The sequence below is a fragment of the Onychostruthus taczanowskii genome, unplaced genomic scaffold (genome assembly GCF_017590055.1).
Source record: "Onychostruthus taczanowskii isolate IOZ18803 unplaced genomic scaffold, ASM1759005v1 scaffold89, whole genome shotgun sequence".
NCBI lineage: Eukaryota > Metazoa > Chordata > Aves > Passeriformes > Passeridae > Onychostruthus > Onychostruthus taczanowskii.
The window spans coordinates 1,431,919-1,456,873 of NW_024506882.1; the positions used below are offsets into that span (position 1 = coordinate 1,431,919).

Consider the following 24,955-nt stretch of genomic DNA (forward strand, 5'->3'; position numbering starts at 1 on the left):
GGGAGAGGATTAACACAACCCTGTGTCCCTCCCTCTGCACAGCCCCGTCCCCAAAACACCTCCGAGTGTTTGCTGAGGTGTAATGCCCATTTGTGCAGGTACTAATTAGCAGCTGTATCATGAATTAATAAAGAATTAATATTCTATTGGGGGGGGAAGGGAAAGGGAAGATCTCACTTGGTGTTTAGGAAAACTTGGTGGCAATCAGCCTGGTTCTTTCTGTGAGCCCAGGAAGGCTCAGGGAGCTGGGACCTCACCCTGGGGACCCTGGGGACGCTGGGGACACTGTCCCCCCCTGCTGCTGTCCCACACCCCTCGGGGCTCTCAGGGCTGCTCCTCGGGGGTTCCCTTTGCCTGCAGCACCCCCACACCAGGCAGGGCCCCTTCCCCTGTCCCTGTCCCCAGCCCAGGTGGTGGCAGGGATGGGGACGGTGCTGCTGGAACGCTGATAAGGGAATGCAGAAGCGCTGCTCGGGCTCTTATCTGCTCAGACAATACCCGAGAGAAGTTCTCACACTGCAAAGGGCTCGTGTTCCCCTTTAACCCTTTAACTGCACAGCAGGACCGGGAGACCAGAGAGCCCCGGAGCTGCGGCTGCAGAGGACACGGGGGACACAGAGGGGTGGCACAGACACAGGAGTCACACAGAGGGGTGGCACAGACGACACAGGAGTCACACAGAGGGGTGGCACAGACCCAGGGGACACACAGGAGGGTGGCACAGACACAGGAGTCACACGGGGTGGCACAGAGGACACAGATGTCACAGGGTGGGGTGGCACAGACACAGGGCACACACAGGAGGGTGGCACAGAGCACACAGGTGACACACAGAGGGGTGGCACAGACACAGGGGACACACAGAGGGGTGGCACAGACACAGGGGACACACAGAGGGGTGGCACAGACACAGGGGACACACAGGGGGTGGCACAGAGCACAGAGGTGGCACATTGCCAGGGCCAGCCAATGTCCCTGTGCCTGTTCCAGAGGCAGGATGTGACCTGGCAGCTCTGCTCCCTGCACAGCAGCACCTTTCCTCTGTTTTAAGGCCATGTTAATTATGGAAATGACATTTTAATCCTCTTGACTGGTGAAAAATGAAGTCAATATGCAGCCAAGCACCAGAACAGGGCACTGAACACCCCCAGCCCCAAAATCTCCAAGGTTTTCACACAGCTGGATTGTGTCCCTGCCCCACACTGTGCCCAGGCTGCAAAATCAAGGTCAGGAATTTAAAGGGAATAGTTAAAAATGGATTGTCTTTGAGAGGAAGCAGTTCAGGCTCACTCTTCCCTCTGATGCAGCAGGGTGTGGGGCTCCTTCAGGGAGGATTTTAGGGACAAACCGAGGCTGGAGAGAGCTGCCTCTGCTCCTGGGCAGCCTGAGGGAGCAGCTGAGGGCAGAAGCAGCTGGGAGAAGCCCAGGAGCTCAATCCCAGCTCCTAATCCTGCTCTGGTTCTTCTCCCTTCGTGGCTTTTCCAAACAGTGACCGGTACAGCTCCGTCCTGGGGAGAAAAGGGGAGAGGGAAAAGTTATTTCCAAGGTCAAAATGGAATCCAAAGGCTGCCACAAAGCCTCCACTCCTTCAGCAGCAAAGGCCTGGTGGAATTAAAAATGCATTTGAGAATCTTTATTAATAAATACAGGCAGAGGGGGGAACTGGTGTGAGCCCAATGCCAGGCAGGGCAGAAATATGGAAATATTCCAGTGGGGCTGGATATTGGATCTCCAGAGGATGAGGGTTTCTATAGGTTTGCCCTTTACAGACAGGCTCTTCAAGTAAGAAAACAAGATTGAATATTTTAATAGGATGGAGGGGCCGTGAGGAGGATTCAATCACACAGCCAACGTGGGGCTGTAATTTAGTTTTCATACATTTTCCTGGACAGTACTTGAAAAACAATGAAAATGACCCAGCAACAAGATTCCAATTAATATCCCATGTGCAGCAATTCTGATAACAGGAGCAAATTTCCCTAAAAAAAAAAAAAAATTAAAAAAAAAAAAAGCAGGCTGGTGTTATTTATCTTTAATTTTAGAAGCAGAGAACGTGAGCTGGGAGAAAGGAGGGATTCTCATCAAGCAGGAATTTCTGGGAAGAGCTGGGTTTTCTCTCACTGCAGCTCCTCAAGCCCCTTGGAGGGGAGTGCTGGCTGCACGGGGGGATTTTCCCCTCCAAGCACAGCAATTTTTGGGTTTGGGGAGGGTTCCCTGGCAGCTTCCACAGGAATTCCACGTTCAGCAGCCATGGCAGAAAAACCTCCCCAGGAGCAAGTGCAGGGATGAAAGCTCAGTGCCAGCAGTGCAGGGTGGACAGACAGAGTTTGGTCCTGCAGGGAACAGCCTCAAACCTGCCCCAAAAACCACCCCAAGGGGACCTGGGGAAATCCTTGTGCCACTCTGATTTTTTAAGATTTCCTAAACCCTCTGATGTTTACATTCTCACAGCAAACCTTCTCACACACTTTCTGTAAATAATTTATTTTATAAATAATAATTTTATTTATTTTATAAATAACTCTTTTATTTTATAAATAACTCTTTTATGGAGGAGAAATGTGATGGACTGTTGGTTTGTCCAGTGTCACTGAGAGGTGGCACTGCCACCCTCCAATCCACTGCCACCTTTAGAAATCCACAAATGTTGGAATTAAAGGATCCACTCCCCCTTTCTGCCCTGAGAAAGCAGCATGCTCACCTCGTCCCTTTAGAAATCCATAAATGTTGCAATTAAAGGATCCACTCCCCCTTTTCTGCCCTGAGAAAGCAGCATGCTCACCTCGTGGTTTTTGTGTGCTGCAGAAGCCCCCCTGCTCCCTCCCCGGGCTCTCTGGACCCTTCTCCCTCCCACATTCCGTCCTTTTCCCACCCCCAGGATGGAGGCAGCTCCAAACCCAGCTGCACATTTTGGGGAAGCCCAGGGAGTGACCCCAGGAGAGCAAAGCTCCCAGGGGGAATTCCTGGGGTTTGTCCTGGTTTTTTGGGTGGGGTGCTGCCCTGGGGGAGCAGCAGTTGGGGGATTGATGCAGAATTTGCTCCCATCCCACAGATTTTCCATAAACAGCCTTTTGGCAGCACGCAGGGCCTGGGGGGGTTTCAAGGGAGGATTTCTCTTTGCTGGCACTGACAGGCTGTGATGTGGAAACTCCAGGGCTGGGGCTGGGGGTCCCAGGAATGGCACAAGGAATGGGATGGAGCAAAATGCCAGGGGTCCTTCAGGACAGGGACACAGCAGGGACAGACACCCCGGCAGGGTGACAGCAGGAGGAGAGAGTCAGGTAACCCAGCACCCCAAAACAGGGCAAACATTTCACCCTGAAAATAAAATATAAAATATAAAATAATACAACAAACATATAAAATATAAATAAAAATATAAAATAATATAAAATAGAATAGATAATATATAAATAATATAAAATGTAAAATAAAAATATAAAATAATAAGAAATATAAAATATAACATATAAAATATAAAATAAAACTATAAAATAATATAAAATATATAAAATATAAAATAAAATGTAAAATAAAAATATAAAATAAAATACCCAATATACAATATAGAATATAAAATAATACAACATATCAAATCCAAACCACCCCAAGCCTTTCCCCCTCCTCATCAGCCAGGCTCCCTTCCTCCTGCAGCCTCTCCCCAGAGCAGGACTGAACCATGCAGAGAGTAAAACTCATCAATCCTCCAGGTTTAACCTTGTCTGTGTTTCAATTCACCAGGCTAAGTGCAGATTTTAATACTTTCAGCCCCCTTAAGGCTATGCATAATGAACTTGGGATTTTGGTTAAAAAAATAACAAATTTCTCTCCTCCACCCACAGGAATGAAAGCCCAGAGTGGAGGCAGTGCCTTGAGACACCTGGAGCTGGAAACCTGAGCAGTGAACACAATCCCAGCAGAGCAGCTCCACCAGGGCCTGAATTCAAATTTAACTTCCCCTTTATTGCAACCCACAAAAGCAAGTAATGAGCACTAACATTTTTATTTCTTTTAAACTGTCATTTAGGCTGCACAGGGGATAATTACCTATTTCCACTGTAGTAAGGTTTTATCACCCTTAGTGAGGCATTTTCTAATTTAATATTTTTACTGTATTATCATAAAACCTGTTTCTGGGAAAAAAAAAAAAAACCCATAAAAAATGATCAGGAACCACAGAGGCATTTGCCATAAAACATGTGTGTGTGAGTACCTGGGCTTAATTATTGATGCATCTCTCCCAGAGGAGGGGATGGCACCTCCCCACCTGGACACAGGTCAACAACACCATTTAAAAAAATTAAATAATTAATAAAATGAGGTTTTCAAATCAATAAATCAAGATGAATGAAATAAATAACTGGCAGCTCCAGGCAGCCCAGGGGCTGAGGGGGGTTCTTGCCCCTCCAAACCCCAGGTGCAGGAGCACAGACATTTTACACAGGGAGGAAGGAGTGCCCTGCATGGATATTAACAGCTCAGAAATCTCCAGGAAGCATCAAAACAGAAATGGCAGAAGCTCTCAGCAGAGCCCCGGGGGTGTCCTGGGCCCCCAGGGGACACCCCACAGGGCAGGGGAGCAGCCAGGGCTGGGCTGCTCTCTGCAAGTGATTTACTGCCTTTTTAAAGTCATTTATTTAAGTAATTTAAGTCATTTGTTGCCTTTTTTAAAATATAGTTCTGTGAAGCAGTAGAAGAACAATAACAAGGGGGGGAAATTCAGTTTCTAGGGGGTGTTTTTTTATTAAAATAGCAATAGTGCTCTAGTCACTGCTGTGCTCTTCAGCACAAACACCCTCCAACCAATTCCTCTGCCTCCTCCCAAGCACCTTTTACTTCTTTTTTCAACCCCAAAAATAAAAAGATAATTTAGAACATGCCACAAGCAGCACTGAAATGAGTATATCCCCCATTCCTGCTGCCATCCTCCACTGGGAACTATGGATTCTTAATTCACAAAAACTGGAAAAGAAGATGGAGCAGAAACACAACTCCTGATGGAAAACGAAGTTGGCTGATGGTGTCCTGAAGGAAAAGGAAAAGGAAAAGGAAAAGGAAAAGGAAAAGAAAACTTTCTGTCTGACCAGGCTGGCTCAGAGCAGGGGCTGCCAAAACCAAATTTGGGGGTTCAATCCATGCATGGATCATTCACTGAAGAACTGCACTTGATGATCCATGTGGTTCCTTCTGTGACATGTTCTGTCCAGTGGTGTGAAATTCAGATTAAAGTGCCCAGCAAGCAGAGCAGCTACCAGGAAGACAAAACTAATCTGAAGCCTTAAATGTCTCAATAAAAATGAGTATTTCTCTTAAAAAAAATGAAATGAAAGGAGCAGGAATTCCAGGTGAGCTTGGTGTGCCCAGAGGGTTTCACCCCACTCCAAATCCCAGCTCTTGCTGCTCTCACCAGGAAGGCAGGACAGGCTGAAACCATTTATTCCCAGTTTACTCATTTATTTCATTTATTGAATTGATTCCATTTATTGCATTTGTTCCATTTCTTCCCTGCTGACCCAGCCCCAGCCCCAGTCAAACCCTAAAGCCAAGAGGGCTCTGCTGTGCACTCCCACAGCTCCCAGCCCACATTCCCTGCTCCAGCATTCCCTGTGGGAGCACTGGGATGGGCTCAAGGGCTCGTGGGGCTGCTGCAGCCCCAGGAGGTGGCACTGAGCCCCTTCCCAAACCCTGGGCAGCCCCCAGGGCCCTCCCAGCCTTGGAGCAGCCCCCAGAGGGCTCGCTCCCCCCAGGCAGGGCAGGATGGAGCCCTGTGTGCTCTGCAGATGCTTTCAGCCCAGGGTTTAAACCCAGGGGGTGACACTGACCCCTGGCCTGTCCCCTGAGAGCAGGCCCAGGCTGTATCAGCATTTCAGAGCTGGTTCTGGCCCCAGGCAAGGCACAGCCCTGGAGGGGCTGGAGGTGGGCATGGCTGAGCAGAGCTGGAGCTCAGGGCACTGCCCCAGGCAGAGCCAGCCCTGCTGCACCCCTGCTCTCCCTGAACCCCAACAACCCTCCCCAGCCCGGGCTCAGGACACCCTCGTGGGGCACAGGGGGAGCCTCTCCCATCCTGATTTTGGTCCCAGTCCCATTTCCACAGGAGCTTTTGCAGCACACAGCACAGAAGGTGCAAAGAACCAGGATAACACAGGGACCTGCAGGCTGCTCCACTGGCCTGGGCTCCAGCAGCTCCCATTTCCCCAGGAAATCCATCAAGTGCTGCCTTGGGATGGGAATGTGAGCAGGGCAGGCTCTGGGAGGTGCCCTGTGCAGAGGGAACCATTCCTTGTGCTCCTCATATTCCGAGGACGATTTCCTCTTTCACAGCTTGCCTGTTTTATAACAGATTTGAGGCAGGAGAAGACAAATTGTCTCACAAAGGAAAAACGACAAATCATCTCATAGCCCTTAACAGGTTATTTTTTTTTCCCCCTTTAAGAGGGAAATTTCCATACCAGGGATGTCAAACATCAGCTGTGGGGATGAGGAGCCCAGCCCAGTGCCAGCAGCTGGGTGACATTCAGCCTGGCACTGAGCCCTCAGAGCCCCTGCTGCAGCACCAGCCCTCCCAAAAGCCCTGGGGCAGGGACATGGGTGCCCCCACTGCACCCCAGGGGCTCACCAAGCACAGCCTGGGGGGATTTGAAATAAAATCAGGCACAGAGAGAAGAAATTCCAAGGTCAGGTTGGACACTGGGGCTCGGAGCAGCCTGGACAGAGGAAGGTGGCCCTGCCCTGGCAGGGGTGGCACTGGCTGGGTTTCAAGTTCTCTCCCAACCAAAGCAGTTTGGGATTCTGGGATTCCAAAGCTGAGGTGCCTCAGGATCCACCCAAGCAGGTTCAGTTCCACAGGATAAGGATTTTCCTGGGGTCCCAGCCTGCCCTGCTGCTCCCCTGCTTTCCCAGAGCAGATCCTCTCTGGACAGAGCTGGAGGCATTTTCCTCACACCACCAGGGTCAGGGGCTGTGTGCCATGCAGCACTGAGCTGCTGCCTCAGTTCTCCCAGCAGGAAGGGCTTTGCTTCCTCCCAGGAATTCTGTGGTGCTGAACACCCTGGATTGACAACTGCAGAGCCCAAATTCCTCCATTAATCTGCTCTCATGGTGTTTTAATACCCCAAGTACAAAGTGAGCCAAGTTAAAGGCTGGTATCTCACCAACCTTTTTTTTTTTTTTAATTTTTTTTTTATTAAACTCCTATGTCACATAAGTAAATTAATCTTTTAATACCAGGATTTCCTGCTACGTACCCCCCTCTGCTTGCAGCAAGGCTCTCTGTGACAAAGCAACTGCACTAAAGGGAGAATGCTGATTGGGAAAATGCACAGGGCCTGCCTGGATCCAAGGGAAAGGCTCTAATCCAAACCTCACTGGCAGCTGGATCATCTGGCTGTTAATTCAGCCTCCCAGCAGGCTCCACTCTGCTCCTGCAGGAGCAGCACTGGGCTGGGGGCTCCTGTGCCACGCAGGACCCTGGGGCAGGGGGGTCATTCCCTGCCCTTGGACGTGGCATTCAAGGAAGGGATTCCCACCTCACGTTGTGGGGACACTGCCTGGTGTGACACAGTCCCAGCAGAGCCACCTTCCTGTGATGTGGCTTATAAAGGATGCAGATTCCTCCTCCCCAAGGAGACCCAAGTGCTGAGGCAGAAGCCAGCCTGCAGCAAACGGGATCCATCCCCACCTTCCCCCAGCTGGAATTGCAGTGTGTCCCTCTGTCCTGCCTGCCCCTCCTGCAGGAAAGGCTCCCTGGGGCTCCTGCAGAGCCCTGGGTGCCAGCTTTAATGATGATGTATGGGTGCCCTCCCCTGGGGTGGGGAGGGGTCACAGGGTGACACTGCCAGCCTGGCTACCCACAGCAAATTATAAACCATGTCAATCCCAGCTAATGCAGAGCTGTAATCCTCTTTAACAAGAGATCAAATCAGTGCCATGAGTTATGTTCATTCTGTAATCTGATAAGAAATAGAGTGAGCCTCTAATAAAAGAGTAATGAGAGCCCTTAATGATGCTGTTAAAAGGTAGTGCCAGTTAAAATACTGCTGTTGTTCCAGCTGATTAGATCACTGTTGCATATTTGCACAATCTTGTTTTACCTGTCAGAATAACCTGAGTTGTCTGGGGAGATAAAGGTGTTTGGACCAAACATCTGTGTCCTTAGAGGATGTCTGTTCCTGCAAGTTACTGTCCTCCAGAGGTGGAATAAGGATGAGACTTTGCAGGGATCTGACACCAGCCCTTGCTTTAGAGAGCCTGTGCTCAGTCTGGGCTCAGTCTGGGCTCAGTCCCTGCTCCCTCACACAGGGACAGAGCTGAGGGTTTGTGTCTCACAGCTGACACACACACACACAAACACAGGATAAACCCCAAATGCACACACAGCTCCTCCAGGAGCCACCCCAGCACTGGGAACAGCTCAGTGCCCTGCAGGTGTCCAGGGGCAGCCCTGAGCCCCAGCCTGCCCGTGAATAATAATAAATAACACATAAATAAACTCAGGAGCCTGGCACAGGAGCTCTCTGCAGAGCACAGGTCTCACCTCCTGGGAGAGGAGGCTTCCAGGGCAATGCTGCTCTCGAGGTCTGGCTTCAACCTCAGCTCCAAGATGTGTGACATCTTCAGGAGTTCCCTGCCCCGAGGCTCTCAGACCCTGTGAGACAGGGGCCATACCTCCCTGTGCCCCACTTCCCAAAGCAAAGGCTGCCCTGCTCCCAGCTCTGCTGCACAAGGTGCTGCTGAAGGATGCCACGTCCTGGTGATGGGAAAATCCTATTTCCAGGGAAGGCCAAGAAGGGGGAACAACATGAGGCCACCCTCAAACCCAGGAGAAACCACAACCAGCCTTGTCCTGCCCCACACAGCTCCTGTCTCCTCTGGACAACCCCCAGAGCCCAGCCCCTGCTCTGCCTTTGGGGTCCTTGTCCCTTGTCCTTTACCCAGCAGTGCCCTTGGACCCATCAGAAAAACCCTGGCCCAAGGGGACAACAAATGTGTTAAAGTCTATAAACACAGACCCAAGGTAACCATAAAAATCACTTCCCAGTGTGTGTTTTAAAATACTACCAGAGAGGGGTTAAAAAGGAGGAGGGCTGGAGGCCACCAGTGCCCCACACATTACAACATAAAATATGTGAGCAGGAGGTTAAAGAGCCCTGCCCAAGCTTGGGGTGCCTGGAGAAGGGGCAGGGGGAAGATAAATTGCCTGCAGCAGTGCTCTTCTCCCAGCCAGCAGCAGGAGTGAGCACAAAGTGGCAGGGATGTTGACAAAGGCAGTTATCTGACTGGTGTGTTTCCCTTCTCACATGCAGGCTGTGAAATCTGGAGTGATCCCCTTCTCCTGGCAGTGCTCAGCTGCTTCCCCTCACAGGGATTTCTTTTCTTTCTGCTGGCACAGACAGAACCAGAACCACAGCACCATTCCCTCCCTGCACTCTGCACCAGCCCCAAGCCCACCCACACCTGCAGACATTTATTTCTTTATTTACTGCCATTTTCCTGTGGGTCCTGGCAGAACTGAGAGGGAAAGCTCTGCCAGCTATTCCTGCATCCATTTCTTTATTTACTGCCATTTTCCTGTGGGCCCTGGCAGAACTCAGAGGGAAAACTCTGCCAGCTCTTCCTGCATCCATTTCATACTGGCCCTGGGAAACCTCTCCCACCACACAGTGCCCTGTTGAGCACAGGTCTATTCATTTTGGGGTCATGCATTTTAAGTGCCTGACCAGAAACTGGCTCAGAGCACAGTCACACCTCTGTGAAGTGTACAGGTGCATTTTCAATCCAGCAATTCACACTTGCCAACAATAAAATTACCTGCTTCTGCCACAAAGGGAAGCTGTTATCACTGCTGCCTCCCTCTGCAGCACACAGGCCTGGCCTGCTCTGTTTAATTCACCTGCAGATGTTGAATTCTGCTTGCCAGCTGTGTGCTGGACAGAGATCTTGTGGCTCATGCCAAGGGCAGGGGCATTCTGAACAGAGAAATGAGCTGACCCCCAGAGAGTGGCTCTGATTTTCAAACAAATGACTGAGAGCAGCAGATCTCTTTATTTGGGGAGAGCTGAACAAACACCCACAAAAAGCACGATTTTCAGATCCCACTGCAGTATTTTGGATGTGTTCAGTGTGTGGATGCTGGGGGGGAAGACAAAAAATAACACCCAGCTTTTCACAAGAATTCCCACTCAGAAGTGCAAGGGCTGCTGCAAAGAGGAAGCAAGAATCTGTTCCCACCTGGAACAGGACAAGAAATTATGGTCCTAAATCACAGCAGAGAGAAATTCAAGCTAAACATTAGGACTACATGGCTGGAGGAACAGCTTGGAGCCTCCCACATTTCTTTTTGTGGTGAGAGGATCCAAACAATGCTGAAAAATCAGAGCAGCTGAGCTTTGCTCTCACTTGAAAAGAAAAAAAAAAGAGAGAAAAAAACCAGAGTAAAGCAGCTCAGAGAGAGATGCAGTGATGGAACAGCACAGGTGCTATGGACACAAAACTTCTCATCCATAAGTCCCTGCAATCCCCCAAAAGGCAGCAGGTATTTGGTTTCCATTTCACAAACAGACAAATGACATCTCTCCCTCACAAAGCACAAACATGTTCCACAACCCAGGGGAAAGATGTTTCTCAAGCTTTCTCCATCCATTCACTGGAAAAATTATTCCACCTCCTTCCCACAAACAGCTCAGCTTTTGGAGATCTGGGTTTAAGAAATATGTGAGGGAGCTGTCTGGAAACTATGCACAAAATTTCACTGTAGTGTTTTCTTTACTAATGACCACATTAAAACATTACAGTCTCCCAATAAAATTCTTTACTCTTTAAATAGAGATAAACACAAGCGACATAAAAGTCCTGAGTGAATCTTGAGAGAATTATTCCAGTTATTAACTGAGCTAAGAAAATGCACATTAACCAGAATATAGAAGTTGCCATTTCTGTTAGAAGGGAAGCTCTTTTAAGCTCTGATTCCACCTGAAGACACCAGGTGGCTTGGCTGTGCATTTCCAAACTAATTCCATAAAAAGGGGAAATTTCAGAATTTAGGAGTTTTGAAATTAGAACTCCTAATTTCAAACTAGGAGCTCTAAAGCAGGACTCAACCCCTAGGTGCTGAGATTTATGACAATTTCTGGTTTGGTACCACAGTAATTACAGAGTGAAAGCTCAGCCAGGCTGCCAGGACAGATGTGACCAAGACACCCAGGCTGTGATGCCAGTGACAAATGGGGAGCTGATAAGAAGGAATGGAGAGGGTGACAGGCTGAAGAACAGGTCAATACCACGCTGTCATGGAGCCATTTGAGAAACATAATTAATCTCTTACTCACCTGGCATCATCATTCATTGTGCAGAGGTCAATAGGTGCCATGAAGCTCACCAGCTTGCTGTGGACGTGGTACCTGGGGAGAGCAGGAGCAGCACTTCAGGACTGCTCAGAGGAGGAAATGCTCCCAGGAACTGCTCAGAGCAGGAAATGCTCCCAGGAAGTGCTCAGAGCAGGAAATGCTGCTGGTCTGAGCAGGAGCAGCTCCCAAGGAGCAGCAGGGCTCTGCTCATCCCTAGGGAGTCCCAGCTGGAGCTGGCAATTCCCCCTCCTCCCCTCTGGAACAGCAATAACCAGGTGAACAATGAACTGAGGGACAGCAAATCCTCTCTCATCCCAGCCAGGGACAGGACAGCAGCACCAGACAGACAACCCTGAGGGGTCAGACAGACAAACAGCCCCTCCTGCCCTGCTGTGTGCTCTGCAGAGCCCTGAAGGACACCAAAATCCACTCTGGAGCCGTTTGCAGAGCTGGCAATTCCCACCCTGAGTAACCTGCAAATGGAGCATGTGAAAACCAGGGAAGGAGGAGACAGGAAAAGCCTGTGCAGAGATGGAATGAGGCATGTTCTCATCACCAAAACACTGCTGCAAGCTGTCCTGCACCTCCAGAGAGAGGATTCCCTTCCCATCTGCCAGCCTGGGTAGAAGCCTGCAAGGATTTCATGATTTATACTCAAGGACCTGACACAAAATGTACCAGGGTACTGAGAACCTCAGAATGAGCAGGTTTCAAACCCAGTGTCCAAGGGCAGGGGATTCCAAACCCAGGCATTTGTGTGCACTGCCCACCCCAGCCTGAGGGTTTCACCCAGGCTGCTGCTGTTTATAGAGCTTGACAAATAGCAGGCCAAAGGACTCACTAGCATTTGCCCAGCACCACCTTTCCACCCTGCCACCTCTGCACTCCTTCTGTTTGCCCGTGCAGGAACACTCCCTGGGGATGCTGAGCTCACAGCCCCTCTCAGAGGGCAGGAACAGAAAGAAACCCTCCAAAACTGAGGGGAACAAACTGCTTTGTGGACACTCTGCAGCCTCTGGCTCTGGCTCTGCAAGGAGCTGCCCTGCTGGGAAGCTGCCAGGATGGAGGAGCAGCTCCCTGGGCACAGCCTGGCACTCGTGCCCACTCCAGCCTCTTGCTCACAGCTTGTGGAAAAGCCCAGCCCAATGGAAAATATTTCACTTAGTGCAGAGAAAGGCACCCCACCTGGCAGCAGCACAGCTCAGGAAACACTGCCACGAGAAAGGTGTGCAAACATCCCTGCTCCTCCACAGCTCCCTGCACCAGGGCTCTGCAGGTTGATTTTTGGATGAATTTATCTCCCCTCTCAATGCCCCAACTTCCCTGGTGGCAAGGGGAAGACTGACTGCTTCTGGAAGCACCTGAAGATGCTCAGCCCCTACAATAAACCAGCACATTGCACCCAAACAGCTCTAAAACTGAAGCTTTGCTAAAAAGGAAGAATTAAGGAGACAGATGAAATTAAATACTTGGCTCTCCAGGACCTCAAAGTCCCCCATGAAAGCAAATGTGAGCACTGCTGTCCCAAATTTAGAGAAGGAGAGGGAAGAACAGAGGGTCAGGGATCTCCTGGGGTGACACCAAGTCTCTCAGTGGAAGCACCAAAAACCCATTTGGGCTCCACTGCCTTATTGTGAAAAATGCAGGAGCTTAACTGCATCTCAATCCCAACCACAAACAAGGAGCCTTTCCTTCTTTTATTGTTATTTTCCCTGCAGGGTCAGCACAACTTTTAGTTAAAAAGAGGCACCTGAGAGGTAAGAGGCAGAGCTGCTCCCCCAGGACTGCTGAGGGCACAGACTGCACACAGGGAGAGATTCCCCATCATTCCTGGAGGCTCAGAGGCTGCCTCACTTGTGTGATGTTGTCAGGAGTTTTGACTGAATCCTGAATATATCCAATTATGTGTGATGCTGGCAGAAAAGAATATTGATAGTCAATAATTATAGGCTTTTCAGGCCAACAAAGTAGCTCTTCCCTCTTTCAATAAATTATCTTATGACATCTATCTTAAAAATTGCTATGCCAGGCCAGACCCAGACTGACTCCACTGACTTTCTATCAGATGCCATCTAAACTCAGGATTTATAGTTTACTCACAAAGGATGGTTAATGTGCTGGATTTTTCAGGAAGCAGAGCAGCTTTTCAGCATCCTCCCTCCTCCACCACAAATCATGCTGATCTCAGGGAGACTCAGAGAGCTGCTCTGCAAAGGGGAAACACCTCCTGCTCTCCAGGCTGCTTCCCTCCCCACGTGGGAGATTCTAACACTGAGCTCAAATGAGTGATCCAGCAGGGAAATGATTCAGACATGAAGGGAGCTGTGATGTGAGTTACCAGCAAAGAGAGATTTCACACCAAATTCCAGCTGGCACTCAGGGAGAAATAGAGATTTACCTGAGGTATTTCTGCACATCTTCCCTTGGAGGTGCTGCCCACGCCTCAGTCAGGAAATACAAATTGCACAAGAGGGGTTTATTGGCTCTCCCTGGAAATTCCAGCCCCAAAAGGCTCAGGGAGATGTGAGCACCTTTCTCTGGTGTTTCCCCAGACCCTGAGTGGGGCAATGCTCCCAGGCTGCATCCACCAAGCTCTTATTCCAGGCTCCAGGAGCATCAGCATTCCCCTCTGACTGCCCTCAAAGTCACAAATCCCCCCAGAGCCAGCTGGGGTTAAACACACCCAGAGCTGTCAGGCTTTTTTTTTTTTTCCAAATGAGGGTTTGTGTGTGCTTGCAGAAGGTGTCACTCACCGGATTCTCCTTCCTTTGCTGGCTTTTCTGTCCACTTTCTTCTTTATTTTGCTCCGTAACTTCTGGATGGCCAGCCACTGCCTGGGGAATGCAGAACAACAGGAGCACAACTTCAGAGCCACTGAACACTCCCAGAAACACTCTCTGATCCCCAACTGTATTAAAAGCTCCATTTCTCAACCAGAACTTCCTCAAGTCAAAGAAGTTTCCAGCAGGGAAAAACTTCTCCTGGTTATAAATAACTTTTTTTTTAACTGAAACGAGCGTCATCTCACCTGATTTATACAATGAAAACTCGACATCAGGGAAAAAATCTAACCAAATCCAATTACTGCAATCTTAATATAATCTTAATTACTGTAATCTATTTTATTGTAAAGTCAGATAAATGTACAATGCAATCACCACTTAAATGTAATTTTGTCTATATCGTGTTAAATCATAGTGAATAGCTTTCCATAATATTCCAGAAGTACACAAAATAAATCTGACATTGCACTAGAATCTGGGTGATATTTTACAAGGAGAAAAGTTGTTTCACCATCACAACACTTCCCGATGCATTTTCTTCCCCTCCCTATAGACAAGCCCCCCAAAATTGTTTCAGGGAAGAGCCCAGCTCCAGCTTTTTCAGCCTTCCTTGGCTTTTACACTTTTCTGAACTGGAGCCCGTGGCCATTTCCATGCACTCTGCTCATGAAGTGGCATTTGGAAGATTCTTTACTTTCTAACTCTAGAATTAAACAGAGAAATAAGAGCTTCCCTGCATGGAATTATATTTTACTTCTGCATGCAGGGAGCATTCCCTGATATTGTGTTCACTGTACAGAACCCTTTCTTACAGGAGGGATACACAGGAATTGCTTTAACTGACGTCAGAAGATTTACTCTTCTCAAACAACACCTAAGCAGAGCAAATAAAGAGCCAAAGCCAAATTTCAGCAGTGGGCAGCCAGTTTTTTGTGCCACTTAGTGCTGCAGAAACCACTGAGAGACAAAAACACTTGGACCAAACCTTTCCAGCAGGGAAATAACTCCAGAGGATCACACAGCAAGAGCTCCAAGGCAGCCTGGGCGCCGCACAACCCAGGAGCCTGCAGAGAGGATGATTTCCTGATGCCACCGTGGCTTTCCCCAGATGAACTCAGTGCTCTGCCCTCTGCAGTGAGCTGTGCTGAAGGGCACAGGGGGCTGTGCTGGGCTGCAGGGCTGTCCCAGCCCCTCACTCACCTGCCCATGGCCACCTGGTCGTTGGGGTCCAGGGCTGTGGTTTTCCGCTCGATCAGCTCTCGCAGGAGCTGCAGGGAAGACAAAAACCCACCTGGAGTAAAGCACAGCTGTGGTGCAGGCAGCTACACCTGGGGCAGACGTGCAGGAAAAGCCCCACAGGGCTGTCCCCACTGCTGGGGAAGGGCAGGGGAACTGGAACAATTCCCAGACAGAAGCTGGGCAGCGATGCTCGCTCGGAGAACGGCACAGCAAAATCCTTTTTATAGCTACAGCAGGAATGCTCAGGCAGCCTTTTCTATTTCTTTTTGTGTCCTGAGGGCTGGGGTTTGTCCTCTTTGCTTCCAGCAGCCAGAGGATGCTGTGAACAGCCTCTTTGGATCCTTGATTGGTGCTGTGTGTTTATCACCACTCACTGCAAACCGTGCCTGCTGTGCCTTGGGTATTGGCCAAGATATCAACATGAGGAACAGAAATAAACCCTCCAAAACTGAGGGGAACAAACTGCTTTATGGACACCTACAATTCACCAGTCAGTGAAGGTACTGCCTCAGCTCAGAAACAGCTGAACCAGAAACACCTGGAACCAGAATCCAGGCAATTCCAGGCAAGAAAGGATGCAGGATGCTTTTCCTCCACCCTGTACTTCCCTCTCCTTCAAGGCATACACCACATTACCAGACAAAAAGAGTGATTCAAACATAATTAAAAACCTGCCACTACTTTTTTTTCCCCCCAACTTGCTTATTTTTGGAGATTATTACTGCAGCAATTACATTTAAAAATTCCAGGAGCCAGGCCACTGGTTTATTATCACTAGAAAACAGCAAGCTACCTCTCTGCCCTGTTTATCTGATTGATTCCCAACATCTTTCTGGCACACAATCTATCAGTTTATCTCTGCCACTTCATCACAGTCACTCCTGGCAGCTAAATACAAGATCCAAATCCAGTGTTACACAGACACACGACACAGTAAACCTGTGTAGCACTGCCACTCTGCAAACAGCTGCCCTTAAGGCTAAGCAGAAATGGGATCTTGCTTTCCAGTCAATATTCTGTCAAAAGCAAGGCGGGAGGGAGGCTTGGAGCAGCAGCCACAAGTGGTGCAGAGAGGTGAGAGTGGTTTGCTCCTGCTCCAGCAGCGAGGGGTGTGTGCTGTCCCCTCTGATCCTGTCCCAGAGCAGATGTCACACACAGCCACCCTGTGCCCCTGGGGAGCCAGCAGCAGGGCATTTCCTGCAGGGCTTGGCTCAGAAACCCAGGCTGGAACACCAAGGAGTGCCTCAGCTGTGCCCACACTGTCAGACAATGCCAGAGGGCAGGGCTGGATGGGATATTGGGAAGGAATTCCTGGCTGGGAGGGTGGGCAGGCCCTGGCACAGGGTGCCCAGAGCAGCTGGGGCTGCCCCTGGATCCCTGGAACTGATGGGGTGGAACAAGATGAGCTTTAAAGTTCCTTCCAACTCAAACCATTCCACAGTTCCAAGATGCATTTTTGGGGCAGGTTCCTAACCCTGAACCAGTTCTGTGGACCTTGGGGCTGCCAAGGCCTTGCAGTGCTCCAAATGTTCTTCCAGGGCAGTGTCAGCTGTGGGACTGGGCACTGCCTGGGAGAGCAGAGCAAGGCAAAGATGAGGGAGAAGCTAAAAAAAAAAAAAAGGCAGGAGCAAGAGCGAAATTAGGAAATGGAAATAAAAGCTGTGAAGCATCTTGTTACATCTAAATAGCAAAAGTCTCCAAGCTGAGGTTATAAATCATGCTAACAATGGTTACTAAAATAAAAGTGGATGTAGCCAGAGGCTACCACTGAAAAAGTCAGCCCAGGCCTGCCTGGCTGCCTTTGGTCTTTAAGGATTTGATTAGTTTTCTGCTTTCTGGTTCAGAGTCTTGCATCCAGCCCATGCTCCAGAGCCAGCCAGAGCTTGGGATACAGAGTGAATGATAAATTCATTTACTGAATAAAGCAACACTGTTTTCCCAGCACAAGACTTAAACCACTTCCCAAACGGTAATATTTCATTAAGCCTGGCGATTCTGCTTAAAATTTATTAGTCAAAACAGAAAACTCTCATCAGACCCCACATATTCCATTAGGAGTGATATATGGTGTCTCCCAATGTCTAATTATTAACTAGGAAGTGTGAGTAAATCACCATCAGCGTTAAGCCCTGATGTGTGAAGGCAGAGTTAGGCAATTCCAGCACCAAAAGGCTTTGATTTGAAGAGATCCTGTTTTGCTTTCCCTCCTTCACCTCCTCCCTGAACTGGCAGGAGCTCAGCTCAGTGACCAGGGCAGCACACAGAGCTGCAGGGCAGCACACACAGCTGCAGGAAAGCACACAGAGCTGCAGGCAGCACACACAGCTGCAGGAAGCACACAGAGCTCCAGGGCAGCACACAGAGCTGCAGGAAGCACACAGAGCTGCAGGAAGCACACAGAGCTGCAGGAAGCACACAGAGCTGCAGGGCAGCACACGCAGAGCTGCAGGGCAGCACACACACCGCTTCAGGGAAGCACACAGAGCTGCAGGAAGCACACACAGAGCTGCAGGGCAGCACAGCCCCATCAGAGCCCAGCTCCCAGTGCCAGCTGCTCCTGCCCAAGGAGGACAAACCAGGGGGAAGCTGTCAGTGCCAGCTGAACCCCCCTGGCAGGCAGTGCTGCTGCTGCAGAGCCCAAAGCTGTCCTGACACAGAGCCAAGATCCTGAAGCCCTGAAGGGTTCCCTGCAGAATTCCCCTCAGTGCCAGTCAGAGATGCACACCAAGCCCTGGGCACGATCACAGGGACTGGGAAATGCCATCAGGGTGTTGTTCCAGGGTAACACAGCCTCATTTCTCATTTTAGAGGTCAATTTTCATTTTAGAGGTTAGGTCTCATTTTCATGCACTATCTATCAGTGTTTCTAATCCTGCACTCACTGACCTTTCTGATTTGCAGACCCCTAAGAACTGCCAGTTGAGACAAAGGGCTAAGGAGAGCTGAAATCAGCCTCGTGACAAAAGGCTCACTTGTCTTAGACCTTACAGAGCAAATCAAATTTAAAAAGAAGTCCATCTACAGATCCCCTGTCAAGCTCCCACTCAGTAGCTGTGTAACAACATTTGGATTTCTATCAACACCAGAGAAAATATAAGTTTGCAGCTCAAATATTACTTTAAATCCCCTTGAAATGCTTTTTAAAAACTTAATTTTTATATTTAATAAAATGCAAGCGGAAATCATTGGGCAGCCTCTTTTTAAAGCCCGTTTTATTCAAATTCAGGCTTGTGTAAGATGCACAGATTTGCCTATTTTCGAAGAACCCATTAAGAGAAGCTCCAAATCAAGCTTTAAAATGTGTTATTAACCATCTACCCAGCCATTTGAAAGATACATGCCTGTGATAAGAGTATTGTATTGCCATTAACCTGTGGGATGGTTCGAGACATCTCTTATTCACACAAAACTCTAAATGCATCTAATTAAAGCCACAAGATCAGCTGTCCATATTAATCACTCACCGGTTTAATTAAGGTAAACCAGCTTGTCACAAAGCCAGGCTTCTCTATTCTTCACCATTATTGACTTTTAATAGTTCTCTGGATTGGTAATTCTGTGTTTAGGGCATTACCAAATTCCTGGGAGAGGACAGCAAACTGTGAGGACACGAAGGGAAACCACCCCAGCAGTGAAGCTTTGCAGAGAGGCAGCACACAGGGGGTTAAGGATGCTGACTTTGGGGTACATCCCAGCTCAGGGGGGGTGAGAACCCTCCCTGGAAGGATTTGGGGATTCCTTGGGTGCTCCCCCTCCTCTCTGATGCTCACAGCCAGGACTGGTGGCCATGGGCTGTCACAAAATGCCCAGACCAGGGGAGGAGGGAGCAGGAGAGCCAAGGAAAAAAGGGATTATGGATATTCCCAATTCTCCTTAGGCATACCTGCTGCCAGAAGTGATGAACATTTGTTCTGGGAAGAGCTGCTACCAGTGGAACACTTAGCATATGAACACTAACCTAATTCCTGTTGGAAATAAACCAATTTCCACTCTCTCCTTTACCAGAGGAGTATTTCAACCTAACAATAAAATCTCCACTGTAGCATGTCAGAGCAGCAGCTCCCTGGTAGCAGGCTGGAATTTTTAAGTCTTAATGCTGCAATATCAGCTGTAATGAATTCTACATAAATATGACTTCTAAAAATAAAAAGCCTTTTTCTTCCCTAAAAAACCATGTATGAAGGAGGATTTAAAGGAAAAGGAAACGGGCTCCAGCCTCTCACTGCTGCCAGTAATGAGGAGCTCCTGAAACACTTCAACTATTCCCACCCAAATAAAAATATTTCACTGCATTACTCAGCTCAGCTTTCCATCACCATCCAATATGGGCCATCACATAAAAACTGCAACTGCTTATAAAAGAAGTGATGAACAGGAGAAAAGTGGGATGAACAGGCAGAAGAGAGTTAAATCCTGAATCATCACAAAATTCCACCAGACCCACCTGCTGAATTCTACTGAATATTAAGACCTGGACAAGAAAATTGTTTTTCCAGAAGAAAAACAGATTAATTAAAGAGCTTTTTATTATAATCTATAATAAAACAGTATAACTACTTATTCTGTTATCATTAACTTGTGCACATTCATCAAATCTGGTTCATTTTTACTTGCCTAATTTCACACTGACACAGACAGGAAGCTGCTTTCCAGGGCTGCTCTTTATCTGAATGTTTACCTTTTAAGCAGCAATCAAAATAAATGAATAACTATAAAATGTTATTTAGAAGAGTGAAAATGACCCCAAGGAATGAAAGCCTGGATGTAGACTGAAATAGGAAGGAAGAGGCAGGTGCTGAAATGCAGGCTGCAATCAGTGTTATGCACAGGGGTCAGGGCTTGTGGGCACCCTCAGCTTGCTGCTGATCACTCCTGGAGAAGCAGCTCCCTCCCAGGTTTGATTTCCGTGCCCACATGCAATCCCACCCACACAAAGCCCTGCTCAGTTGTGACCCAGGGAAGGCAGAGCCTCCCAAGGAAAGCCTGGATGTAGACTGAAATAGGAAGGAAGAGGCAGGTGCTGAAATGCAGGCTGCAATCAGTGTTATGCACAGGGGTCAGGGCTTGTGAGCACCCTCAGCTTGCTGCTGATCACTCCTGGAGAAGCAGCTCCCTCCCAGGTTTGATTTCCGTGCCCACATGCAATCCCACCCACACAAAGCCCTGCTCAGTTGTGACCCAGGGAAGGCAGAGCCATTCAGGGCCCTGTCAGCTCCATTGTGCTGGGCTCTCCCTGCTCTCAATGCAGCGTTCAGCTCCAGCTCGGCGCCCTGACAAATAAAGGAAAGCACTTTATGAATCCAATTTAATTGGGAGCTGACAGAAAACACAGAGCCATTTTCCTCAGCCTAATCCCTGAGCTGGCTCCAATCTCTGCCATAAAGCCCACCGAGCACGGGACACAAACCGGGACCTGCAGGGATCCCCTCTGCCAGGGAGCACTGTGGGGATGGAGGAGAGGGGAAGGCTGCAAGGGAAGGAGAGGAGGAGGGACAGAGATCAGAAAAAGCCCAGCAAGGGAGGGAAATGGATGTGCAGCTGCCTGGCTGCTCAGCAGATGTCTGTGTGTGATGTACGAGGCCGGCAGAGCTGTCGGAGCTGCTGCCAAGGACTGCCAAGTGATTAAAGCCTGCAGCAGCCCCAGCACTGCATTTCCAGCCCCTGGGGGTCCCAAAGTGGCACCCATGCCTGGCTGTGCTGCCAGATGTTGCTGGCTGGGGCTGCCCCTGCAGCTGGAGCAGCAGGGAAGGCAATCTGGAGGCGAGCCCCTGTCACCCTGTCACCCATCCTTCACCTCTGCCCGGGCCTCAAACTGCTCCAATTTGCTGCCACTTCCCTCTTGGGAAATGGCCAAGATACAGTTGTGCCTGGCAGACCCATTTGTTTTACTCAGGTGACTCTCTTCCCTCAATGACCTCTATTAGTTTAAGTTTTAATTTAGATTAACCCCAGCACCCCAATTAACCAGTGAGGGGAGAAGCTAAGCTGGGCCTGCTCATATTTCTGAAATCACCATTTAGCACAGCTACAGTTATTAGAGGGAAAGATGGGGACACTCATCCATTGCTGTTTTCTTTTAAAAAAATTAACATTTCATGGCCAAGAAGCAGCTTCTCTGCACAGGTCCTTAGACTGTCAACCTCAGCTCTTTCTCCACTCCATGATTTTGTTACACCAACTTCATTTTTTTTGTGTTCTTAGGGTCCAATTTGCCCCCAAAGTTGAGCTTCTGGGTCATTTGGATCCCAAATTCCACCTCAGGAATATCTCAAAAGATTTATCTTTATTAAGATTTATCTTCAGTCTCTGCTACCAACAGGACAGGCCCTCTCCCATCACCACTGGGAGCCTGGCATCCTCACATGGCAACAGCTCTCCCCCAGCTCTTTACTGGCCACTCTAGATAATTATTCAGATTTTAAAAAATCTGTCTTTCCAGCGATAAAATGGTATTTGTTTAGTCCTGAAGTTCAGGCTCTGTTGGATCATCAAAGCAGGCAGGGTTTTCACACACTGGGGAAGGGCTTACAGTGACATATGCCTCAGTATGTGACAATTCCAGTTTTCATAAAGCTGGCACTGTCTTTATTAAATGAACTACAAACACAGTGTTTCCCTGCACTGGGTGCAGAATCCTTGCTTCTAAGAATTTTGCAAATAACAGGAATAACTGGCCTGGATTCAAGCTGGCCCAATTCCAAGGGAAGTGCTGGAGCAGCCCAGGAGCTCTCCCATTCAGCAGGAGAATGAGATGATTTAGGCTGAGACAAGAGCAACTTCCAGTGCTCCTGAGCATCCTCTGGGATTGCCTTTCCTAAGGGGGCTCTGCCCACAGAGAACAGAGAGGATTCAGAGCTTTTTCTCCTGTGTTGTTGCCCAGGGAGAACAACAAGCACAGCTCCTGACACACTCAAGCACCAGCAGCAAGTTCACACCCACAGGGCAGCTTCAAACTCACAGAGGCCCAGAGCAGAGTGCCTGAGGGACCTGCAGAGATTTTGGGTGTTAAACAGGTAACTGAGTTTTACAGGTAAAGAGAAACACAGAGCATGGAACCAAGTGCATTTTCTCTGTGAGCATTAAAACCCAACTGGAGCCATAATTGCAACACACATTTACCATCACCTACCTGGTGATAAAAGTCATCATCATCAAATATCTCCTCATCGATGTCCTTCAGGTGCCTGTTGGAGTCTGAGGGAGGGAGGACTTCCTGCAAGCATCAGGGAAACACTGAGAGCTCATATGTGCACATTTCTGCCCCTAACTCCAGAGACATCACGTGCAGCAGCTTGTAAACACGCTTGATGATATGAAGGAATGGGGAAAAATTCCCAATATAACCAGCTTTTAAGGACCAGGAATACATTTAAAGGCAAGGCAGAAACGCTGCCAATGCCAGAATAGATTTATGATGCCTTTACTGGGAAATAAATAGGACTGTGCAAAGTCTTTCTGGCAAAATACTACAGATATTTTTAATGTAATGGCAAAAATACATCTTGCAAGTCCAGTAATTCTACCTGATCTCTCAGAATTGAGTATTTATTCATTCTTAAATACTAAATTAATAAAGGGCTTACTACTAACATATTCTGTAGGTTATATGCAGTATGATTTTAAAAGGGACTTTCTGGGTTAAAGACTCTAAACTGCAGAGTGAAAACCAAGGTTTGCTGCCGCTACCTCAAAAATCAGATTTAGTGAGCAGCACAGGAGGGGCACAACCCCAGCTCAAGTAAAACCTCTTCTTCCACAACCTCCCAAAAAAATTCACTTCCTTCTTAACCTATGACACTCTGTCAGGAACCGGGACAGGAGATAATGCAAACATGACAAAACTGGAATTTAGATGTTTTTCCTTAGCAGGAATCCACGCTCAGACACCTCCTCCTCCGCCCACCTCCCACACAAGCACACCACCGTGGCTCTCCCTGCTCTGCAGAGCTTCCCAGGGTGAATCAGAGAAATAAACCCCCCCTTACCGAGCTGTGAGGGCCGGGCTGAGGGGCTGGGGCAGGCTGCTGCTCCTGCTTGCCCAGCACGGTGTAGAGGGAGCGGCGGGTCTGGGTGCGCCGCAGCAATCGCTCCCTGTCCAGCAGGACGTGCTCGATCTGCGCCAGCACCGAGCGCTCCAAGGCTCCAAAGCCCTGCAGGGCATCAAGCAGTGTCAGAGAACACACACAGCCCTCTCCTCCAGGCACCCCCGGGCTCCCTCTGCCTTGCCATGTCACTGCACAAGCAGCTCCAACAGCAGGAGGGGGTCTGGGCTCGTCGCAGGGATTTCTGTGAGGGTTTTGCATTTGTTTCTCCCTCGCTCTCCTTTCCCAACCTGAGGCGAGTTGATGCCTGGCTTAATAAAATGCCTTTGCTGTTCTGGTTCAGATTAACTTCTCCATGATTAATACCAACTCAGAGATGTGAGGAGACCCTGGATCTCTGGGTGAAATGATTACCCATTGTATTAAAGCCTACACTTCGTGGAGGAGGAGAGCCTCAGAGGGCCCTGCTTCTGGGAGGAACCACAAACAGCTCCTGCAGCAGCAAGAGTGACATTTTCCTGGATTATTTGCTGCTGGAGACTGGCTGTGATGGGATGCCTGGTTGAGAGAACACAGAAACTACCAAGAGACACTTTACATAGTCCCAGGTTGCTCCCAGCCCCATCCAAGTTGGCCTTGGACACTTCCAGGGATGGGGCAAGCACAGCTGCTCTGAGCACCCTGAGCCAGGGTCTCCCCACACTCATAGGGAAGAATTTATTCCATGTACCCACCCAAATTTCCCCTTTTTCAGTATAAACCTGTTCCCAGACCCCTGCTCCATGGGAACCACGGCAGCACACACAAACCAGGCCTTGCCTTCCCCATTTTGCCAGTTGCCAGCTTGGTCTTGTCGTGCCACTTCTGCAGGGTGCTGTTCCTGTAGCTCCTGAAGTCCCGGTAGCGCTTGGCTATGAACTCAGGGTACTCCTCAAACTTCAGCTTCCTTTTTGGGAGGCTCCTCCTCTTCCCCTGAGCCTTCTCCACTGGCTCCTCATCGCTGCTGCTCAGGATTTCATCCTCACTGGAACAAAAGCACCCAGGATAAACACCCTGACCCTCCCTAGGGCAATGTGGGATCCTTGCTGGCCCCTCCACAGATATTTTTGTTAAAGGCCCCACGGTTTAGCCCCTGCTCCATTATCAGAAATATTCCAAAGCAGACTTCCCACAAGGCAGAAGGAATTCAAATAACAGTGTCTGTCACCCAGACACAGCAGCACCTGAGAGCAGCAGGGTGAGGGTGGCCAGGAAGGCTGGGCATTGTCCAGTTTGCTGGACAGGAAGGCTTCAGGAAGATCTTAACTCTTTCTGCATTTACCTCTCAGTTTTTGCTTGCTTTCCATCCACCAGATGCCTCGTGCCTGGGTACTGATAAAGCAGCTCATCCTGAAGTTCCACCAGTACCTTCAGCAAGACCTCCAGGGTTTTACAACCTGCAGAGCAAGAGACACAAGTGATGAGAGCTGATCTATGGGGGAAACTTTAAACCATGACCTGAAGAGTTTAATGAGAGGACTCTGATCAGAAAAGCAGAACTGCAGGCCCA

The 24,955-nt window shown here is 49.0% G+C and overlaps 2 protein-coding genes across 3 annotated transcripts in view; one reads left to right on the forward strand and one right to left on the reverse strand.

Annotated features, from left to right (window-relative positions):
- ACACA (acetyl-CoA carboxylase alpha) overlaps window positions 1-4,002 on the forward strand; it is a 112,277-nt gene extending 108,275 nt beyond the window's left edge. For both annotated transcript variants that reach the window (XM_041425276.1, XM_041425278.1), the window contains one exon: window positions 3,843-4,002. In XM_041425276.1, coding sequence (XP_041281210.1) covers window positions 3,843-3,987 — 145 coding nt within the window. In that variant the 3' untranslated portion in view covers window positions 3,988-4,002. The remainder of the gene's footprint in view (window positions 1-3,842) is intronic.
- The window catches only part of AATF (apoptosis antagonizing transcription factor), a 36,657-nt gene continuing 12,571 nt past the window's right edge, over window positions 870-24,955 (reverse strand). The window contains exons 5-12 of the mRNA XM_041425283.1: window positions 24,728-24,842; window positions 24,226-24,430; window positions 23,350-23,514; window positions 22,494-22,577; window positions 15,326-15,393; window positions 14,096-14,176; window positions 11,325-11,396; window positions 870-1,508 (exon numbers count right to left, since the gene is read on the reverse strand). Of these exons, the coding sequence (XP_041281217.1) occupies window positions 1,445-1,508; window positions 11,325-11,396; window positions 14,096-14,176; window positions 15,326-15,393; window positions 22,494-22,577; window positions 23,350-23,514; window positions 24,226-24,430; window positions 24,728-24,842 (854 nt within the window). The 3' untranslated portion in view covers window positions 870-1,444. The remainder of the gene's footprint in view (window positions 1,509-11,324; window positions 11,397-14,095; window positions 14,177-15,325; window positions 15,394-22,493; window positions 22,578-23,349; window positions 23,515-24,225; window positions 24,431-24,727; window positions 24,843-24,955) is intronic.